Here is a 23,294-nt window from a genome sequence, read left to right as displayed (position 1 = left end):
AACCACTTTCAGGAGAAGCAGCAGGAGGTCTGACAGAAAAAAACAAAAGTTTGTTTAAAAATAAAACCCAGACACAGAGCTACATGAACACGTATTTACTGCAAGTAGCTCTATGGAAAGCCAAGTCAGATAAATATAAACACTATACAGAGCTTCAAGCCAGTCTCCCAAAACCGCAAACGCGATGTGTTTTACAAAGAAAACAACAGAACAATATTTACAATGGAAGACAAAGCCAGATCAATCAGCCCAACTTTAAAACAGATCTGTGGAGCAGAAATAGCAAATATTATGAACAGTTTCAACCATATATGTTTTAGTTTGTACAGACAATAACTGTCCAATATCAAATTAAATTTACAGGACAAACATTGTTCTATCATTGGTATTTTTGTACTATACAGCAGCATAAACGGGTAGCTGGAAGATAGTATATATAGTGATATGTTTTACATAATCTGAAAATGTTCTTCCAGCACAATACTGAATAAATTAGGTGCTGTAAACTATGAGATTCAAAAAGATTGCATATTTATTATGCTGTACCTATTAGTGCTTGTACCACTATACTTGAGGTTACCCATTTACTTATTTATTCAGCATGTATTACATCAGTGCTGTATATTGTACAATGGCAGCCTCAGGGAATCTAATATGAAATAAGTATGTAACAAATTTCTTCAAAACAACCTTTTCCTTTCACATTAAATGTTTATAACTATCTTCATCCAAATTTTGATTTCTTAGAAAAGATGTAAAGCTTTATAAAAAGCTGTCTATGTATTGCATTATTCATTTATGAGACCAACCAACAACTATATGGCAAGACAGTATCATGGTCTATAAGAGTGGTCGTGTTTTTAATTCATGTATGTTTAGCAGCAAGTAATTGTACCAACTGAAACATCTCTTCCAGAATCAAAAACAGGTCTGTGCTTTTAAACCCTGCAGCAACAGTTTTTCCTGTCACTAGACACTGTGTAAACTGATTGGTACCATGTTTCCTAAAAAAAAAAAAAAACAAATCACCTCCTATTTTAGTGACACGTACATTTTATTACTACGCAGAAGTAGATCTGGGTACACATCACTGACCAATTCAAGCTGACAGTGTCTAATTTGTTACACAGACGATACCAGAAATCTAAAGGTTGTCTGTTGGAGGTGAGGCAGCCTGGCACATCCATTGTACAATATACTTGTGAAGGATTCCCAGCTGTGTGGTGCAGTACAGCATGAGGATTTTTGTACCACTTTGAAACCCTTTCAGTGCCTTTTATATAATCCATTGCATGTACCAATGACTAGTGTCATGCTCTTTTAAATTCATAGCAGTCTTAAAAAGCTAAACTCATTTCAACCAAAATAAAATTCAGTACAAGAGTGAAGCACTTAAATTGTAGAAAAATCGGGGCTTATTTTAAAAATGTCAAATAGTCATTGTTCATGTTTCTGTCAGTGGGATAAAGACAATTGATAAGCCAGCATTTTACTTTTTTTTCCCCATTATGCCAGAAAGGAAGAACAAAAATAGTCCCAAATTAAAAGTGGGACTTTTGTTGAAAGCATGATCAACTAGGGTGGTTTCCCTTTAAAAAGCTACAGCTGACAAGTCTAATGCAGAAGTCACAAACATTGGATACGACTCCGCAGTTCTCCATTTTGAATCCATGAACAAAAACATAATTTTACACAATTCATATTTATAAAGAACAAAAGCAAACTACAAGACAACCAGCCCATTAATCCTACTTTGTACATTCCAAAATTCTGAGCAAAAAAGTTTCCATTTAAGCTCTGACAGACACTTGGTTCAAAAGCCTCTAGCCTATGCTCAAGAAATACCTCTTGTACCATAAAAGTAAAACCTTAAAAAAAAAAAAAAAAAAAAAGGCAGAAGTCTCTTTACCTCAGACCCATCCAGTCCCACAGGTTCACCCCTCAAGCTAATGTACACCTCTACCTCTCCTTCTACCCAGTCACCTGGAAAAATCCTGTACTGCCCAAGTATTTCTAAGCAATACATGTTTTAAGCTAACCACTTGTTAATGTACCAGAGAAGTAAAACCCATGTTAAACAGACAATGAAAAACCAGCTTTGACTTATCAGAATATAAATTTTTCTTTAAAATTAACGAGAGGAAGGGAGAAGAAAGGGATATACAGGAATCTCCTATTAGCATTCACACTGCCTCCCAAATAGATATGACATGAAAGACCAAATTCCATCACCAAAGCACAGCTATGAAAAAAGGTCAATTCAAATTAATTCAATTGTAGAGAGCTGATGTCTATGAAAAAAATAATTAAAAGGATGTGTGTCTATGTCCGTGCTGGTGGAAATGAAAATAGCTGGCTGGAGCTGAGCTTTGCTTCCAAAAGCACCACACAGTTTCTTGAGTTACCAGCAAAGTCTTCTCTTCCAACAATGGTTTCCATGGCAATGCAATCAGTCTAGAAAGGAGGGGGGGAAAAAAAAGTCAGTGACATTTCAGATGCAAGTTATATCAGAAAAAATTGTTTTCTAGGGAGGAGAACACACGGAGCTTATCCACTGCAGGAATGAGAGCTGCTGACCACAGAATGCAGGTCCCTTGAAGAGGGAGGGGACACTGCCAGATGCCAACCTTTCAGAGATCCTGAGGGAAGGAAGAACAATGCAGGCTGAAGCAAGCACTGAAGAGCCACTGCAGCCAGAGTGACTTCTGTACACTAGACAGGAACTGGGGCAGCAGCCAGCCCGTCCTGCCAGTCCATGCTGGGGATGGACCAAGGCTCACAGCAGCCCACTCCACTGTCCCCCACTCCCTGCTGAGGTTGCACAGTGCAGGGAACCCCAGCAGTGCTGCTTACCAGGTGTGATGAAGGCAGCAGCCAACACTCCCACTCAGCAGGGCAGAGCTGCAACACCAACACTCCCTGCAGTTCCAGCTCCAAGCAAGGAGCAGCAAGTCATGACAGCTGTGTGCCCTGTCCTCAGCTTTTCAGGAAAAAGCTTTATTTAGTTAGAAACACCTCAGAGTACAGTCATGCCTTTTTGAAGAAAGTCTCACTGAAAGGCAACACCCAAGTATAAAAGCACACAGCTACAGCCAGCTCCCTTCTTCAGGGGCTTCAAACTGACTGGAAAAGGCAGAAGTCCAAGTGCTTGCTAAAATGAGGGGCAAAAAACATACTCTTATATTTCAGGAAGATACAGATGGATGACAAGGCAGAAATGAAAACAGGAGGGAGTCTGCCCTCAGAGCACAGTATCAGCCCTGCAATTAACCACACACATGCCAAGGTGAGAACAACTCAAGGGTTTCCTGACATGGAAGAAAAAGTGATGAAGGGCATGCAAATGCTTTCCGCAGTTGCATGAACACAAATGAGGAACATAAAAAGTCACTTTCCAGCTCTCTACAAAACCTCTTCCACTCCCAGTTGAGCCAACGTGAACACTAATTTTCAGTCTGGAGGGCTACTGCCAATTCACCCAGTGAATCACACTGTCTCTAAGCTGAGACAGTGTCCTCTTCCACCATTTTTATCCTCTCAGCCAAGACTGAGGGCACTGTCCTCTGCCAGGTCTTTGCTCACCTTCTCCAAGGTTTGAGATACATACCTACAGGATGTTTCCTTGCAGTACAGTGAAGAAGGAAACAGCCTGTTGCTCTCACTGAGAAACAATGAGTGCAAGAGGTTTAGTCTTCAAAAAATAACAGGTACAGAAATGTCAGCTACTTTTTCCCCTCAAAGCCACACAGTGCCAGCTCTCTCCCTGTTATGGGAGCTGCCTGAGCTGCAATATGTGAACACTTCATTACACAGCACAACAATGGCAGCACAGACCCCTGGAACAGAGTAAAGGGTTTCAGGGCTTAATCCTGCCCATGCTCTTCTGGTGGGTCACAAGGAAATCGGTTACATCTCACTGCTGAAGATCTCACAGTTCTTCCTTACCTCTACTCCAGAGATAAGCTAAAGAAAAGATGACCATGTAAAGAATAAGCATTATGAGTAATAATGCAAACCTGTATGTTTACTTACAAACCAATCATGAGGTATGCACACACAAACTGCACCCTGTGCTAAAGAACTTACGATTTCTGTCCAGCTAAAAGTACTGCCCCCCCAAAAGAATAAAGAAAAAAAAAATAGAAAAAGGACCAGAGTTCAGCTGAGCAGCCCTGCCCCATCCCAGCACTCAGCAAAGGCTGCCCATGGCTCCAGAGACAGAGAGACAAAGGGAATGGCAGGGTTGGTAGCAGCATGGAAGTATAGAGGGGTCCCTTCTGCTTCAGGAGAAACTCTCTTTTAACCCTACATAGCCCTCACCAAGGTCCAGGTTCCTGTGTTTCATTTTTCAAATATTTCAGTGATTTCAAAAATACTGTAACTTAGTTTTCAACTGAAGAAACAGCCAAAATACACCCACAACTTGAGAATCTCTATTTGTGTTATGTCACACTATATTAGAAACGGCGAGTACGACCTGACTCTCTAAGCTGTGTTGTCCAAGACAGCAAAGTTTATTGCTCTTGGTCTTCTTTTATAGACAGGTTTGAGAAAGTCTGAGAGGTAAAACTCTCATTGGTCATTAAAGCAACACATCACCACCATTGGTTAAGTGGAACACCACCCCTTGACTGTTTTCCTAAACACCACCTGCAAAGATTGTTGTCCTTTACCAAAGACTGTTTGGATTCTTTCTTATGCTTTCTCCGGCCAGTGAGAAGCCTGTGTGACTTAGTTTCATACAGGCTCTGTTCCCTGCTTGATTTTTGCATCCACAGGGTTACTTCACAGATATCATAAGATCACTACAAAAAGCTATTGCTTGGTACACAGAGTGTGATGTGGGCAGCAAAGGCTTTGTTTTTACAAAAGCCAACTGAAGCTATTATTTCTGAAATAATTTTCCTCTTTAGAAAAATATTGTTTTGTTGTAAGACCAAAGGACGAAAATAGGCACCACAGCTTGCAATGAATCATACCTTAGTGATGCGTGGAAGTCAAACATTAAAACAGTTAAAGCTTCTATATTAAACTTACACTCAATAAAAATTAACTTTACCAGCATCCCCCCACTCTTTCCTTGCTGTGGACCTGTAAGCTCACATAAAAGGAACTTCAAAAACTGTCTCTGCTTTTGTCAGGACATTTTTCCTCCACGCCTCACACATAAGACACACCTCAAAGCTGTTTGACAAGTTATGCTCATCTCTCCAAGACATCCCAAAATATTTTGAAGAGCAGAGGCCCGCTTGCTTGAATCAGACAATCCCAAATGGCAGAACTCAGTATTTACACCTAAAATGTTTTGAAAATTTTCATAAACTAATGCCAAATTACATTTAAGATATTTGGAGAGGAAGGGGAAAGGCTTAAGAGCAAAAAAAAAACCCAAGCCTGCTTATGTCCTAAGTTTAATTCTCTGAAGCAGCCTCATGTACTCAGGCAGCAGCATGGCAACCAATTCTAAAGTAAGAGCATCAGGTAATTCTGGGCAGAACCCCAAACAGCACAGATTAATTTATCAGAAACCAGAAGAAAGCCTAGGACTTCGCTGCAGCATCTCCCCTTCCCAAAACTGCACATCCTGAACACGAGTTCATTAATTTCCTGCTCCCATGATTATAGACTACACTTCAACACATTTCTTCTTCATTTTTAAGGTAAAACAGAATAGTGTGAACTGTAAATAAGCATAATCAAGTTTCATGTAAACATTACCTACAAGCTGATGTCTGTCTCATAAAGACTTGAGTCTTTCATATGCAGAGCTATTGGTTGTCACCACTTCCCTAATCCCCTTACAAAAGGTGCTGCAATATTGCAGTTGGAGCAGTACAGCTGGCTGGTGCACTGAGCCACCAGCACTTTCTTGGTGTAAAAGTATCAAGCATGTATATATATATATGTGTATATATATGTATATATATATATATATATATATACACACATATATATATATCAGTCTCAGACAGAAAAGGCTAACAGCAACTTGTCAAACTTGATCATATAAAAGAAAAATATTTCATCTGAAATCTAAGAGGAGACCGAAGTCTTGCAAGATCCATCCCATAAACTACTGCAGTCACCACCATTCCTGAGGGCCATTCTCAGAAGTCCATTCGCGCTGCAACCAAAGGCCCACAGGTCACCCAGCACCAACCTCCAGGCATCACAGAAATCCCATGTCACAACCAGTGGAGTCTGCACCCAGGAGCCACTGGGGTCTGCAGCCCAGCCCAAGCCAGATGAGTGGTCACAGTCATGAGCCCTAGCATAATTCCTAAACCACACAGCTGCCGCTCCAGAGCTGTGCTGGATCACACAACCCATTCACTGAGTCTCACAGCTCACTGCTCCCACTGCCCACAGTGGGGGCAAGCGGGACCTCGGGGTCACGTGTGCACCAGGGAGGTTTATCATGAGGCTGCTCACCACAAGAGAAGCTGTTCATCAAAAGAGGTGTAAAATGGATTTAATGTGAGAACAAGGCCAGTGTATGTTGTGCTGCTAACACCTGGATTCCCATTTCTGTCACCCCTACCAGAAGGATCCTTTAGAAGGGACATGGCCTTATTTTGAGAGGTCACAAAAGGACTTGCACATTAAGCTCCTTGATGGTTCTCTCCCACACCTGAACTGCTTCCGTTTTTTCATTAACCAGATGGTGAAGGAAACCTAATGAGGCCATGCAGTGCTTGAAGAAAACAGCAGTTCTTCTGTGAAGCTGAATAATCTTATTTCAGTCTCATAAGATTCCTCAGATATCAATTTCCTATGTTAATAGTACAGATAAGAGAACTGATGATCACAATAAAAAACAGATTAGCATTTCACACCAGATCCCATATGAATAGATTTAACTCAGCACTGACTAAACAGTAAAGGAAGGTGTCAGAAAAAGGGATGAAGAAACTATTCTATAAGGTAAACAAATTATGAGATGTGAACTAGCAGAGACAAGGGGTACAACTGTCACATAGTAACCCAGCATTCCCCTGAAGCTCTCAAATGAAAATGCCACCAAATAAAATTTGGTGGCCAGATCAGACAACCTTTGCTTACAGTATAAACACACAGCTATTCCTGGACTGTCACAAGCTCTTCCAAGAAAATCTACTCAGTCTACCAAAAAAAAAAAAAAAAAAAAAAAAAAAAAAAAAAGTCTGGTAACTGATCATGAAAACAAACAAGCAGCAAAAAAAACTTTGCAAAAAAAATTTCAAGGCAGCTCAGAAATATACTACTCTAAGTAATTTTCATTGCATTGCACCCTGCACTGGGCTTTCTATCCAAACTTCAGCTCTATTAACAAATCTATTTTAACATATCTATTCTAACAATCTATTAACAATCTATTAACAAATAATCTATTATTAGATTTTGCACAAAAGCTTCAGCCTTTATTCAAAATTGAGCTCTACTGCTTCAGACTATTTGCAACAATACAGATTCAACTTCTTATCAATGTTTAATATGGAAAACGAGTCTAGAAAGCATCCAAACATTTTCAAGGTTCATCTCACTAAATAGATAAGCAAAGTTTGGAAAATTGAAGCAACATTCTCTTCATTACACAATTCAATTTCAATTCATCAGTTTAAGATAGGATCAGATTATAAAACTACATGCAGTTGTCTGAATCTTGCTGAGGAACAATCAGAGCAAAAAGATCACAAGGCAAAAAAGAAACAAAGGAGGAACTATTTAAAATAGGATGGCAGGATGCCACTGCACAAAAATGTTTTGTTTCAAATTAAGGAACACACTGAGAAAGCACTCTATAAGTTTTCTATGCAAAAATCATATCCTTTTATAAAAATAAGGGGCAGAGATATAAATCAGTTGTAATTCATTAGATGCAAACAGTGTGCTCCACTTGAAGATGTATGAGATGAGACTATACCAAATTTACACTTCATTTCCTGCATCTGAATTATCAAGGCCATACAGGTCAGGAGACTTTGAAACATACTGAGAGTCTCTGAGAGCACAGCAGACATACCCTAATTCTCTCAAAGAAATCCCTTCTAAATAATACCTGTTTTTACAGGAAAGGCTTTTGCTGACATAATTCTGCAATTGATTCCTAAAAGGATAAAAGCTTTGCTTACAGAAGATATTAATTCAAGATAATGAAATTATTAAAATCTCCATGTCAAAGACAAGCTTAATGGTTTCTGGAGAACAATGCTGCGGTTCTCAATTTCCTGAACTTCAGGTTAGAGGGAAATCAGAATTAATCTGATTTACACAGATCAAAAGCAGCAGAGCAGCCCTAGACTTTTTGTGCACATGGCCACACAATATTCCTGTTGTTCCAGAAAGCACTAAACCCAGCACAACTTCAGAATACAATGTGGCATCCAAAAGCATTTTGTTCAGCAGCCAGGCCAGGGCAGGAGGACAGCAGTGAGTTCCACATGGAGCTCTCCCCATGGCAGGCAGGCCAGGGAGGGGTCATTTGCCCAAATACATTCTTCACAAATTGGTGAAAATTCTTCTTTTGCTCTGAATCTTACCAAATACACAGTTACTATCCCATGCCATTGTCCTATTTCTTGGAATTCTAATTTTGATGGCATAGCTTTAGACCTTGCTAGAGGCAAGCAGTGTTACTTAAGAAAAGCAGAATTTCTTCTTAATTTGCACCTGGCAGACACCAAGTCTACAAACACAAATCAAAACCTGACACACTTGCTACAGGCCTTACATGCGCAGTTATGGTGCCTGAGTGACCCAAATGAGGCCCTGACACAGAGACATCCTGATTTGGCAAGGTGTTTGACTACCTGCTGACCACCAAGCACATATTCCATGTACTCTCTTCAGCCAACAACAGACTAATGATGCTCAAAATCAGCTAATGAATATATATGTTGAACCTATAATTTTACTGGCTTTCCACAAGCAAAAAAAAAAAAGCAAAATTTGGTTTAAAAATTTTTGCATGACCCACTTTTCACTGGATAAACTATTTCAAACACAGAAACTGGTAATAATATCCCAGTGAATTAGACTTCAAGCTGTATTTCTAAAATTTAGAAGGCAAAGTTACTCTTACAAATAAACTTTATGCACAACTGCTCATTCAAAACATGGTTTTGCTATTATTAGTGCTCAGCAATTTCACAAGCTAAAAACCTCTCCAATGCTTTCAGATAATTTCTACTCACTTTGCAGAAATGCCTTATCTCTTTCAACATTGGCTTTTTTCCCTGTTCAGATAAACAGCAGGGTTGTTTCTAGGAAGGCCTTATGCACGCTCCCTAACGCCTATCTTTTGTTGATACTATTCCTAGAATTAGTAACTTGCCTGCAGTTTTGGCAAAGGTTGAATACCAACTCAAATTGCACTGGACAGCTTGACAAGAAGTTGTTGGAAGTTTTTTTGAGTTCGTTTATTTGGAGGTTTTAAACTAAATTTCTATTACAACATAACACAACAACACTAAAAATTAACTCTTCTCCACTTCAAAATACATAGCTCAAATTTTCAGATTTTCATGTTGCAGAAGAATGAAAAAAGAGTTTCTGCTTTTGAAAAAAGCATTCACACAGCAAGTGTGTGTGTTACTGCATCTGACCTGAACCACAGAAATTATGGGTAAATTTTAGCAAAAAAACCCTCAAAGTTGTTTGTGTGACTTCTGAGAATACCACCTGCTGCAATTCCCTCTGCTCCCATGACAAAGGTCAGGAGTCCCCAGTGCCAATAAGGAGGAATATTCCCTCTCTGTGCTCTTGCTACAAAGTGGGCATTATGAACTGTTTGGAAATAAACAGGAAAGAAAACAGCCACAGCAAACACTTCTGCATGCACAGCCCTGCTTCTTGCATCTAGAAAGGACTTGGAATACTTGGGAAGCTTCAGCAGTGCAAAAAAAGCCCTGCAAGGTGTGACACAGCTTCCCAGTGAGGAACGGACAGGTAACAAGAACCCTTCAGCCTGCAGAGAAGTATTGGGACATAACAGAAAATTTTAAAAGCCCAGATTATACCACAGGTCCACACTACATGTGGTACAACCTACTGGACAAGTGTATGGCAGAGGAGGGCACAGCATCTATACAATCCTAAGTGGCCTGGAGAAAAAAGATAATATAATAATCTCTTCTACTACACAAACCAGGGGCTGTCATCAAAGCTGGTTCAGAGCAGGGTCCAAAATGGACAGAGGTCTGCATGCAAAATGCCCTGATGGATTGCAGGCTGCTATGGATACAGGGAGTTTACACAGGATCAAAAGAGACTGGAAAAGTACTTGGATTAAAGAGAAATAAAGAATTATAAAGCAGACAACACCAGGCTCAAGGAATCCCCCAAGCTGAAAATGAAAAAAAAAAAAGAAGAAAATCAGAGGTTTGGGTGTACATTTGTGGGAGGTACTATACACATTTGCCCCGCTCTTCCTCTGCTGAGTAGTGTCTGCTTGCAGGCAAAGGTCTGGGGTCTGGGGCTTTAGTCAGCCAAACTACTCTACAAAACCAAAAGAAAGTATAGTGTCACTCATGACTAATGGGAAACAGCTCCCTACCTTTCAAACCATCTTTCCCAAAACTTCATTTCTACATGAAGTTTCTTCCACCTGTTGTAATTAATCCCTTCTCTCTTACCACTTTAGACATCAACACCTGCAACGATTCAGCACTACCCTTTTCTTTCACCTCTAGCACCATAAATGACTGTCAAAGGCAGAAAGTTACTACACAGTCACATACCCACATAGTTACACCTGTGCAGGTTCATATGTGCCTACATAGAAAAATAAATGTGCTATCACACATAGCAGTGGCATGCATCAATTTTTTACATTTCCTAATTATTATATTATTGACTCTCCATTAATATTAGGACACCCCAAACCCTGGCTTACACAGAGGAGGAAAAGGAAAGTTCACATTGGACTGCATGTGTGAAGCAACATCTTCTCAAACCTCAGGACATGCCCAAGAGCCAAAGATTGCACCTTCAGCTTCCAGGAGTAGTTTGGGAGCTGACAAGGGCAGAGTTAAACTGACTCAATGCAGACAACATTTAATCAACAGTGTCCAACTCTTGTTTACTGTCTAGCTTGTGGAACATGTCAACGTTAGTATTTCAGTCACCCATACCCTCAACAGTGAATCAAGCCTCGATGTTGCCACCACTTCCAGATTTACCCGAAAACACTGCAGCATCTGTTCAACCTGATCTACAGACACAGAAATAAAGTAACTTTCTCTTGTGAAAGTGATTTTGCTGCACTCCAGCTTCCACAGGCATCATTCCTGCAACTGACAGCACTGCAGCAGTAATGAGTAGCTTGCATGCAGACCTCCACACCTAGAGATGGGCTCCAAATGCTCTGGTGCATTGGTTACAAATCCTAAAGGTGATTATCTTCCAAGCCCCACTGTGCCTCTTCCCTATTGCTAGAAGACTGCCTGAAACTCAGAGATACCACCTAAAAAAAAATCCCAAGAACGATCCAGTAGTAACACCAAGGCAGTTCTACCAGCTCGGCTGCTTCTGGAACAAGGTCTCACCAAGAAGAGAGGCCCCAGTCCACAGGACATTAACTGCCAAGGGATGCTGCACAGGGTGATCCTGTGTTTTGGTATGCACTCCTGCACACCTGCTCACATCATATCTACCAGCCACATGTCTGCAGGAAAACTGACATAAAGAAAGGGAAAATAAATAAAAATAGGAAAAAAAAGTCACATTCCACATCTAAAAGGGAGAAGTAAACATTGGGACATGCTCCTAACTCAGAGATATATGTTGGCCCACATTCCTCTTACCAAGATTAATATCCTGACCAGTGTTCTGACATTTACCTCATCCTTTTCAAGTCATTTAAACCATTACAACCTCTGTATTTATAGCTCACTACCTTCCCTTGTTCCCTGCCATGTGCATACCCTTCCAACTGCCTCCGCCAGCTTCCTCTCCTACAACCACTCTCAGCAGCCCTTTACCTCTTCCAGGCTCTTAGCTGGACTCTGCCAATAGCAGCAGTCTTGATCTCTATCTTACTCTCCACCCCAGCACATTAGGTTTCATCCATCTCTTTAGTTTTATCTTTAAATTGTAAGCTCCTTAGGAGAGGGACCAACATATTTGCATTTGTGGCACCATATGGGGACCTCCATCCTGTCTATCTGTTCAGGTTCCACAAGTAGAGATCATGTCTGGAGAGATCCTATCTAGAGCTACACGCTTTCATTAACAGACTCTGATGTAATAATGTCTGAATGACCTCAAGATCAAATGTTCATTTTTTCATCTCATTTCTGATTTCCTGTTCACCACATTATGCAATTTAAATACGTCTTGTTCTGAAAACACTTAAATACAAATCCCACCCACCCCCAAAAAAATCACACAGTGAAATATAGACAAAATGATCTCCCACAGCATTTCACATAACAAAAAACAGATGTTAAGAAACAAATGTACTAATGGAAAAGCAAAGCATTTACAAATTGTTCTGACAGATTAACTTAAGATTCAAAATAATTCCATACAGGAAATAGAAACACCAGTGCCTGTCAATAGCTTAAAGATGGGTTTTATACAAATGACGTATCCCATAGCTCTCAAAAAAAGCTCTGCTTGGGCTAGTATGCAGTCAGTACATACTCATCAGTGATGCAACATCTGCTCCACTGTCACTGAGAATTTCCCAAACCCCTGCTAGCCTAAGAGATCTGGGTAAGAAGAAGCAGAAGTTCCCAAAATATAATTCAGGCTCAGGCTATCCATCAGGAAAAAAAGTTACATGACAAATTCATCTGGTCAGCAAGAACCATAAACAATAAAACAAACTGGGTCAGCATGAGTAAAGGAACAGAATCACACTACTCCCTGTGGAAGGAGAGTACCCCTCAACAGTGCCTCAATAAATTCAGAAACCAATTTTAATGGGTTTTTTTTGCAGCCCTTTTGATACTGTTTCCTACAACTTTCAGAAGGAAAAAAAGCATCTTGATATCCTCAGTCTTTCTGCAAAATTCTGTTCTACTAAAAAGGAAACCTTTCTCCAAGTAGGCAGCATATTTATCAGCCTTTCATACCCTAGCAAAAAGGAAGTACTATTCTTATCTATTTAATGCCGTAAATAATAATTCAGTTTGGTATTTACAGAAGTTCATAACATACAAATGCAATGCAGTGAATACAACCCCTATTTATCTTTAGCAGTACTTTAACAAAGTTTTCCATTTTCTTCAGTCATATTAAGTTGTATCTTTACCTTGAAATTTCAGCAAAATCTTAACTATAGTAATTTCAGTATAAGTCACTTCTTTCAAAAACACTCTCTTCTTGGAAGAATAAAAACTCACACTTAACTCACCAACCACTGGTATACAAAACGCACGTATACACACACATGTGCAGTCTAAATGGTTTGCATCCAACCACAGACCTAAATCAACAGAAAAATAATGTTCAGAAATTAGCAATCTCTGGCTCTTAAGATACAGCTCATGACTTGAAGAGGGCAGAAAATTCTTGCCAAGTCTACTAACACTGTTGTTCCTGGGGTTATGCTACACCTGAAGCAAAATTCAAACACTTACATATGTTCAAGATCATTCAGATAAGATACTCAGCAACACCTCTGAAATGCCTTTGGTGAGTCAGGCTCACTGCCCTCAAGTATGCCAGAAATGCCTTCCCGATCACGGCTCTGCCTCTCAAGTAAATCATAAACCATCCCTAAGCTTGAGTGACCTTCACAGAGTTCCAGGTCACGATTCAAACTGGAACATACTTCTCCATTTTTCCCTTGCCACTGCCTAAACCTTCAAGACAACAATGCAATTTGATCATAGGACTGTTTTGAATATATAGAATCAAAATTGAAAAAAGTTAAACAGCAAATTTTCAGGGTGAACCATCGAACAGCTCTCCAGCCTTACACACCATTTAAGGATGCGTCGTAAGATAATAGGCCATTTTTAGGAGATAACAAGAGTAACAGTATATCCCCAGGCTCCAAAAACCTTGACTCTCTCACACCTGCCTTCCAGTTTCATCACTCCATTTTCCTTTGAGTTGAAGAATGCCACATTTGATCACAAGTGCCTAAAATAGAACTCTGGAGTTTGTTTCCTTCTTCAGCTCAGAAAAACGAACTTGTTAGTGCAATCAACAGAATTCAGCATGGTTTTGGGAGCACCACAGATCAACAAACAGCACACACAAACCAAAATACAACACAGCACTATAAGCTCTTAAGTACCACCCAAAACCTCAAGGTATAAATCCTCCTGCAAGCAATCAAAATAAGGAAAATGTATCAAAGATCCTTTCATAAAAAAAAGGCCATAAACAGACAAAACCAAACCCAAATTCTACCTCCTGCTAACATACCACTGGACATACAAAAACCCCAAAGAAATACCTAGTGACACCACAGTAATCACATGCTGGAATACAGCCTCTGGAAAGACTGAACAAGCACTGCCCTCCCTCTGCAAGTCCAACCTGCTGCCCCAGCAACAGGGGAACAAGGAACCAGACATCAAGGAAGGAGGGGAAAATGGGAAGTTGTAGAGGGAAGAGTAAAAGGGTAATAATGCATTTAAGATTTCAACAAAAGACTTTAAAATAAGAAAAAGACCAAAACCAACCACAAAAAGCACTCTGAGCTGGATTACTCACAGACCTCCCTGCATCCTGCAAGCTACTGGACAGCTACAAGCAAATGGTTTTAGATCTACAAAAAGATAAATCAGCTGCAACTATGGATGTAAAATCTGGAAAACTGATTTCCAGAAGTATTTCAACACTGTAAGCATTCTCTTCCAAAGGCAGGGGAACATTCTTGTCTCAGACTTCCTCACCAAAGTACAAGTAAAACTGAACTGATTCTTGGTCAAATATGTCAGTTAACTCACTCCCACGCCACATGGTAAAAATCTGTTGTGTCTTCAGCAGCTCGCATACTACTCAAGAAGAAGTTAAGCATAGCTGTAAGTTACCCAATATTATTAAAGTTACAACCAGATTAAAATGGTTTGTTTGGGTTTTTTAAAGAATTATTATCCCAGCACTACTTCAAAGATGTAGGATACACAGCAGCATTTGGATGTGCTGCAGAAGAGTACTTCAAATTACTTTTAAATGGGCCCCCGTTTTAAGTATTCTACCAATACAGAAGAGCCTTAGTTTGAAACAAAGTTTAAAACCACTGCTTAGAAACCCAAAAGGACTGGTTATTTGCTTCATATACCATAACTGTAATTTACTATATTAGTAATAGCTAAAACATTCAGCTTCTGAATTTCTTGAAGTGTATATTGTTCCTTATATTCTTCCAGATTTTGCACTTGAAATATGCAAGTTACCAGAAAGGATTTGGACAATTTGGAATAGAAGTTTTGCTTTACAACTGTTGGTGCTTTCATTCCTGCTGCTAGCACAGGAGAGATTAAAAAGGTGAGGAACAATTATAATATAATCCTGCACTTTAAAGAACATCTTAAATAATATCTTAGCATAGTGTTAGAGTATCAGGTAAGTTTCACAGAGTCGCAGATAAGATTGAGGAGTGGGTGCAAAATAGCTGAGTTGCTATTTAGCTGAATATTACATTTACTCTAAGTTGTTTTTTGAGTCCAGGATATCTTTGCAGGTATAGTATTTCTAATTAGGACTGAAGAAACTTGTATTATACAGGACTCATTATGCATTTTATTACTGCCCATCCTCATTATCCTCCTTAGTTTCAACAAGGTCCAATAACAAGGCATACATTAGTTAAGCCCTGTTTGAAATAGCTTTAGTGTTCTCTACTCCTAGCACAAAATGTCATGACTCAGATTCATGTAATCAAAACTGCAAACCATTTGTTTCAATATTGTGTAATAATTTCATGATGAAATTGTTTTGCTAATGACTTCCTTAAATTGCAAGCACTGAAAATCAGGATCTTATATTGTTTTGTTCATTATCAACATAGAACCTGAGTTCAGCTTTGCCTAAACCCCCCAAAAAAGTTTATTAACAAGTCAGGACTAGTTACCATCCCAAGTTTGTACTATCCCACTCCTCCACACGTCATGAATGGAGAAGGGGGAAAAAAAACTTTGATTCACATCAGTGAACCTGAACCAGAAGTAGTTAGGGAATTACAGTGAGGGAGCAGTGATGCATTGGGAACCACTCCACCACCCTCGGCGGACACAGTTTGGAGAACACAGCTGAGTCACAGAACACAATATGCCATTCAAGCAAACAAAAACAAAACATAAAAGTAAATCAAAATCCAAAGCCAGGAAGTGTTTTCCTTCCAATAAAACAGCGGTTCAGGGAGAAGATACACAGTTCTTTACCTGACAGAATTTAATACAGATGGGATATCTCCTTTCTAGGAAGTAAAGGGTAAATACATCTGCTAAATATTTCCCTTAAGAATGGATTTAGCCACAGAGCACTTTTACAGGCAGAGAGACTGAACAAGTGACATGCAGTAAGAAAGGCAGCACACAGTTCTGCTAAGTTACCAAAATAATTAAAAATATCAATTACCTAAAGTCCCACTACATCTCTTCAGAAGGCAAGAGGTTTAAGAGTGAAGCTTCATTTCCACTACTTAACAGAATTGAAAATGTTTTTCTGGATTACAGAAAACTTTAAAAATATTAGAATAAAAACTTTATTACCATAGAAATCAATAAGCTGTTTAAAGAATACAGACCTCTACAATTGTGCTTGCTATAGCTCAGAGACATGATTTCATATGTGAAAGCAAACAGCTATCCTTATAATCAAGAATTTTAAGTCATTTGTGAGAAACAGATATACACCACCAATTTATAGTACTATTAAAGTCTGGCAAGCTGCTTTTAGCCTGGACTGTTCAAAAATCTGTTCACCCCTCCATGAGCCCCTACAAGTGACCAGTGTCCACACCCCACGTACCCTACTATATAAAAAACTGTTAGGTCTTGTATAATTTTGTGTTTATTAGGATGAGAAAGATGTTTGATTTCCAGGCAAAGCCCATGGTTTTTTTGCACAGAACTGTTTTTGCCTCCTTCTAATGCATTTCATTTCCAGAAAACTTCAATTCCCAACAAAAGCCAGCAGCTGTTATGCCTCTCACTCCTCTGCAACTTTTAACAGAGAAGGGAAAAACCCCAACCATAGGGCTATAGATACTTTGCTGCAGCAATAGCTTATCATGAATAAAATTTCTAAACACAGTATCTCTTGTGAAGTATTTTTCATTGTAATATTTACAATACAGCCAAGAGGAAAACATCTTTGTTCTTTTTTCATCTTAATGTTGTAAAAAAATTTACTTTATAACACAGATTTTAGTTATATAAGGGGAATAAGATCAAGTTTAAACTTCTGCTGGTTTTGGAGGTGCTCTTTAAAAAAAAAAAAAACAAACACAAATCAGCTGCAGCAATCAGTGTGCCTCTGACTCCACATTTAGCTGACAAATCTTTGAAGTGCTGAAAGACTAACTTTGGAAGAAAGCACTTCCTGGACTGGCAACTTTCAACATCTTCTAAATTTGATTCCAACCAACAAAACAAAGCAGAGGGAAAAAAAAAAACCACTAAGGCAAACCACACATTTCTGAGCAGCCCCAAGCAGTGCTGCCAGACTCTGAATGGCATGCAAGCTGAGTCAGGCTTATACCTTCCACTAGTAAAGGCTATACAATTTTAAGCTCCAGCAATACCTTCTACCTTTAGAAATCCAGTTCTAAAGCAAAACTAAAAAAAAAAAATAAATAAAAAAAATCCTTCCAGTATTAAAGATTGTAATTAAAAATATTTAAAATATAAAAGTCAGCAGCAGCCTGCTCCCTTACTGCTTTATCTGTGGACAGAGAAGACTAGTATCAATGTCCAACCATGATTAAATATTTCCTCTTAGTCCAAAAATTATTGACTATACATACATTTGCAAAGAGAGGAAAACATTTCCAACAGAAATGGTTTTCTACCCGGAGAGCGAATTACTGTAAGGAGTTCAGTGGGTCACTGGCACCAAAGTAATGATTACTCTTCCAGTTTCAGCACAGCACTCACACACACTTGCTGCTCAGCCAGGGGACATGCATGACACCACTAATTACTGGCTTTGCTCCCACCATGAGAGCTTATCATATGAACAGGAGTGTCCTTCCTCTTTCCCATACTCTTTCTTCCACCTGCAACATCTTTATGCGTACTTCAAACTGCATTACCTTACTGCTTTGTCAAATCACTGACAACTTAAAAGGTAGCAGCCTCCCCTCCCAAATTTCAGACCTGGAAGATACTGCTCAGAGCCTGCCCTTCCTCAACCATAGGCATTCCTCACCTGCTACACAAAAAGCAGATCCCAGGGAATGGTTACATCTCAGTTGAGCCCTAGGTGATGAATGGGAAGGCCATGGGCTGCCTGAGCCCCCCTCCACTCTGGTCAGCCAGGTCCCCAGGCTTCTCCAGAGGACACATGGATACTGTGGAGACTAGAGCACAAAAGGAGCCACCAAACCTTCAACAGAAAAAAACTGAGTTCTGTTTACGTAAGATTCAGCTAAATAAATCTGGGCAGATTTGCACATAAAAAAACCCCTACAATATGTATTTCAACTACATTAAGAAGAGACAAGAAACATATTTCCAAATTTAGCCATTTTGAGCTTTCAAATTACAAACAGTTCAGGAAAAAAAAATGAAGTCATCTAGTTCTAAGAAGGGAAAAAGAGCAAAACAAAAGCGAAGGCAAGAGCTACCATACCTTCAGGACAAGAATTCACAACATGAAATACCATTAATGCTTATGCTAGCAAAATTAATTTAAAAAAAGAAAAAAAAAAGGCAGATGACAGTTTCATAACACCTGTGACTGCCTATAAGAGGCACATAAATCCTTTAGGCCAAGGACCACATCCCCTTTCACTGCTGCTCAGTTTTTTATATGGTGCACTACAACAAAACTGGTTGTACTAGAATAACACAGGAGATTATAAAAAGCATTTACCCCACTCTGAAGACAGTGCTAAGCAGACAATCTAACTCCTATGGTTAAGCAAGCATGAAAGGGAAGTGCTTTTAAAGTTACAAACCTTTTCTTGCAGCGTTACACTTCAGCCCATCTGATCTGCTGAAATCTATGCTTACGTAAGCTCCACTGTCCAAACCAGAAGTACCATTTTGGAGATGACAAGCTGACGCTGTAGTACTCGCCTCACAGTTTAGAGGGTCATCGCATAAATTCAGAGCAATGTAGTTTAAGCCATTCTGAAATCCAGTTGAGGTATCCCTGGACATTTTGCTTTCCTGACCATCAGAAATACTTTCATCCGGTTTTAACCAAACATTGTCAAATGAGGCAGAGCTGTGTCTTTTGCTACTGTCAGTAAAGAAAGAGGATGAGGTCATCACAGTCCCAGCAGAAGAGAATGTTTCAGAACTGTGTCTCCTCCTGCCTTGAGGGTCAGCTCGGATCACCTTCGGTCCTATAGGAGGGTCAGAGCTAGGGACAGAGAAGCTACTGCTACCAGCACATTGATCAACAATGCAGAGTCTTTTAACGATGGAAGAAGGACTATCCATCTTTACAGCACTGTCAGATTCAGTAAATGGCCTTGGTGGAGTTGCGGCCATGTTGAACGTCATCTCAGTGTAGTCATCAGTCCTGTTACTTGTCGTGCTAACACAAGCAGCACCAAATGGAAGCCTGGGATAGTCAGCATTTGGTTGGTTTCTAGGAATACCGGAACTTGCATAAATGGAAATATCTGTTAGAGAGTTTGACAGTTCCTTCGCTGCTTTTGGTGACTGCACATCCAAGTCAACACTCATGTAATCAGAGAGCGGTGACTGTCTGTGGTCACTACTTGAACCTAGAGATGATGGAGATCCTTCTGCAGATAAGGAATACGGTGTGTTACTTGCCTTTTCATTAAAATCAATATTTATGTATTCACCAGGACTGGCTGGCTCAGGTGGAACTGTACGATCATACATTCTGGGGATGGTATTACTCCCTCTCGTACCTAGGGGCAATCGTGTGGGCCTGGTAGCCCTGTTCTGCACAAGTCCTTCATCCGAACCTTTCAATGTTGGCAATTTAGAGATGCCATTAGCCAGAGTCTCACTGCTGTCCCCCTTTACATTTCCTGGTGCATCATACAAGAGTTTTCCAGGTGAAGACATTGGAACATATTCACTGTGGTCACCATTTTGTCCTGATAATGCCTTAAAGCTTCGGGGTAAAGAAAAATATGAACTAAAACCTTTGGAAACAGAAGTGGTATGAATATAATTTGAATCACTGTGATGCTTTGGAACTGAACTACCAGGTGACATATCCATATACTCGTTGTTTACGATCTTCTCATTACTTCCTTTAGAAGCAAATCCAGTTAAAGGACTCCGTACAGGTGAAGAGCTATCCTTTGGAAACATCATCATATAGCCTCGGGAGTCAACCTGAGATGGTGACCATGAATTGTTAATCTGTTTTGGAACAGACATGCTTTTAGGAGTCATTGGCAAATAATCACTGGTGCTGGATAAAGAAGATGCAACTCCTGGCATCATTGGCATGTACCCATCATCCCTGGCTTTACTCCTGCTTTGGTTACACATGGAATCAAGGTTAGTGTCACTGTATTCCAATTCATGGTTGTCTTTCAATTTTGGTGTTTCCGAGTAAAGTAACTGTCCATGATTTCTGGCAGAGTCTTCATCCAACAAAACTGTAGTTTGTGTTGTCTTCTGCTGCACTGCTACAGAAGTTGGCTTTGTTAGAGAGTAAGTTCTTTTCCTGAAACATTTTTCAGCCTCCATGTAATCATCTCTTGAGCCATCATCTCCCTGCTGCTTATTCATGGACATGTATTCACTCAGACAGTTCTCCTCTCTGATAGGTGGTGTGTTTCCCAAGGAATCTGGTGTATTACTCCTCACCCTAAAGTACCTGAAATCTCCAGGGCTAGAGCCATATTCATCAGAAGAGATGAATCCCCCATCACTTGGGGAACCACAAACAGATGAGCTAGAAGGCCTGGTTAGCATGTCTGAAGCAGAACCATGGCCACTGCTGGAAGAAACACTGATGGGACTTGTGGTGGAGGGAAAATGAGAAACAGGCAGCGAAGCAGACCTGGTGTGGTAAGATGAACTGAAAGCAGCTCTCACGTACCTTCCACTCCCTTCTTGCCGGCCCAGATTCATCCTTGCAGTATTCAGGTGGATCAGACTCCCAGTCACTGACCTAAAAGGTCTAGTCATGGTTCCTTCTCCTTCACTGGATGTTCTGAAGCGATAGGAATTGTTGCTTTTGGTGGTAGGAGGAGTCCCTCCAGCAATGCTCTCAGTTCTAGATCTTCTCTGCAAGCCTGTCTGGCTGGGGGGTAGATTGCCCAAATTCCTCCTGGTGGTGATGAACGAGATGGGATTGGTACTGCTGCCACCACCAGAAGACTGGCTCTTGCTTCGGGGCCTGAACTCTGCAAAGGCCTTTAGAGCTTTCATGGTATCCAGAAAAGTCTCATGCATATTTTGGGCAACAACCGAATCATCCACTTGCATCCAGAGCTCTCCAGGTCCAATAGAGGCTGATCTGCCCACTTCAATAAAGAAGAAATTCTCTGAGTGTCCACAGCGGCGAATATTCATAAGCTGCAAGTGAACAGAAGGTACCTCCGAGTTCAGCTTGACAAGGTGGATGGCCTTGCTGGAGAGACACAACCTATACACTCCAGTGAGGTTTTTCGTTTGTCCCAAGCCTTTGGGCTTCACGTTGACCTGCCACACCTCCTTGAACACAGTACCAGGCCTCAGAGCAGCCCCATAGTGCTCATCATCCTCGTCCATCTGCTGATCGGCATGGTCCTCCTGCTCCAAGAAGCCCCTCTTGCTCTGATTCATGAGCTCGCTAATGGCCTGGTACCAGGCCTCCTGCTCGGCATCGTTCTCGGCCAGCATGGCGAAGTACTCGTCCTTGGTATACAGGGCAATGATATGCTTGTGCTTAGCGTCAGCGCGGCGGCTCACGGTAAAGCACTGGTACAGGGGAATGACCCGCTTAGGCGGGGGGCAGCACAGCGCGGCCGGCCCGCCGGCCCCCGCCGCCCGCAGGCTGCTCTTGAACTTCTTCTCGCTGTCATAGTACTCCAGCCGGGCAGGGGCCAGGTGGCTCTCGGCCCGCAGGACGAAGTAACGCTTGTGCCCGTGCTTCTGTTTCCGCAGGTACCCACACTTCCTCACGTCCTCGCCGGCGCCGCGGCCCGCCGTGGGGGGCTGCCCGCCGCGGCCCGCCGAGGGAATGGCCCGGCCCGGCGCGGGGGCGGCCTCGGGCGCCGGACACAGCGAGGCGCTGGGCGAGCGTCGCAGAAGCAGCAGCAGGTGGTGTGGCTGAGGGGACGGACAGCGCCCACACTCGCCCGCCGCCGGCTCCCCCTCGCCCGCAGCCGCGCCGAGCACGCCGGGCTCCTGCTGGGGTGCGGCTCCGCCTCCCGTCTGCCGGGCGCCCAGCTCCTCCTCGCCGCCGCCGCCGCCCGAGCCATTCATCCCGCTCGCCATCTTAGGGGCCACGCAGGGTCCGGTACCGCCAGGGACGGGGCAGAGGGCGGGCAGAGGGAATCCACGCTCACCGGAGAAGCACCCCACGCATGGGAAGCGGGCGGTGCCTCCTGCACCCCCAGCCCGTTTCCGCCGGTCGCTCCGGCCACTCGCATTCACGGGCGGCGGCGGCAGTACCGCGGCGAAAACATCACGTGACTCTGCGGAGGGCGGGTCGGCGGCGGGCGGGGCCTGCAGGGCGAGGGGGCAGCGGCGAGCCGACCGGGCCGCGTGCCAGAGTGGCAGTGGCAGAACCAATAGGAAACGGCAGTCCTTCGCCAGCGACCCACTCAGCGGGCGGAGCAGGAAGAGGGGCGGGCTTTGCGGCGCCCTGTCCGGGGAGGCGGGACTACAGCGTCTGGGCAATTCTGCGGAGGAATGGGAGGCGGCGACCGCCCCGAGCTGGCCGCGATCTGGAGGGGTGTGTCCTGTGCTGGGGAAAGAGGCGGTGCCGACCGTGATTGGCAGGAGTGTTGAGCGGTCGGTCCGACAGCCAATCCTCGCCTCACACACAGACGGAGGAGGCAAGGCCGGAGAGCTGTATATTCGGCGGCGACAGTAAAGGGAAGGCGGGGCCTTGAGAAGATGGGCAGGCTGGTTGGCTAATCAGCGCAAAGCCCCGGCTGACGAATACTACCGTCTGACGTTGCGTTCGCCCGGTTCCTTAGGGGCGGGGCCAAGCAGGGCTTGCGGCGGCTGCGATTGGCGGACGGGGAGGGCGCG

General features: G+C 42.1%; 1 protein-coding gene across 1 annotated transcript; it reads right to left on the bottom strand.

Annotated features, from left to right (window-relative positions):
* Positions 1 to 80: 80 nt before the first annotated feature.
* IRS4 (insulin receptor substrate 4) lies at positions 81 to 22,724 on the bottom strand. The gene is given in 4 exon segments (XM_058848136.1): positions 81 to 2,454; positions 19,067 to 21,813; positions 21,815 to 21,863; positions 21,866 to 22,724. Coding segments are annotated over 4 exon segments (3,468 nt in total). The 5' UTR covers positions 22,533 to 22,724; the 3' UTR covers positions 81 to 2,449.
* Positions 22,725 to 23,294: the final 570 nt, after the last annotated feature.

The sequence above is a fragment of the Poecile atricapillus genome, chromosome 12, assembly GCF_030490865.1.
Source record: "Poecile atricapillus isolate bPoeAtr1 chromosome 12, bPoeAtr1.hap1, whole genome shotgun sequence".
In the NCBI taxonomy this organism is placed as follows: domain Eukaryota; kingdom Metazoa; phylum Chordata; class Aves; order Passeriformes; family Paridae; genus Poecile; species Poecile atricapillus.
The sequence above is the reverse complement of the archived record's forward strand: the minus strand, read 5'-3'. Positions and strand labels throughout refer to the sequence as shown.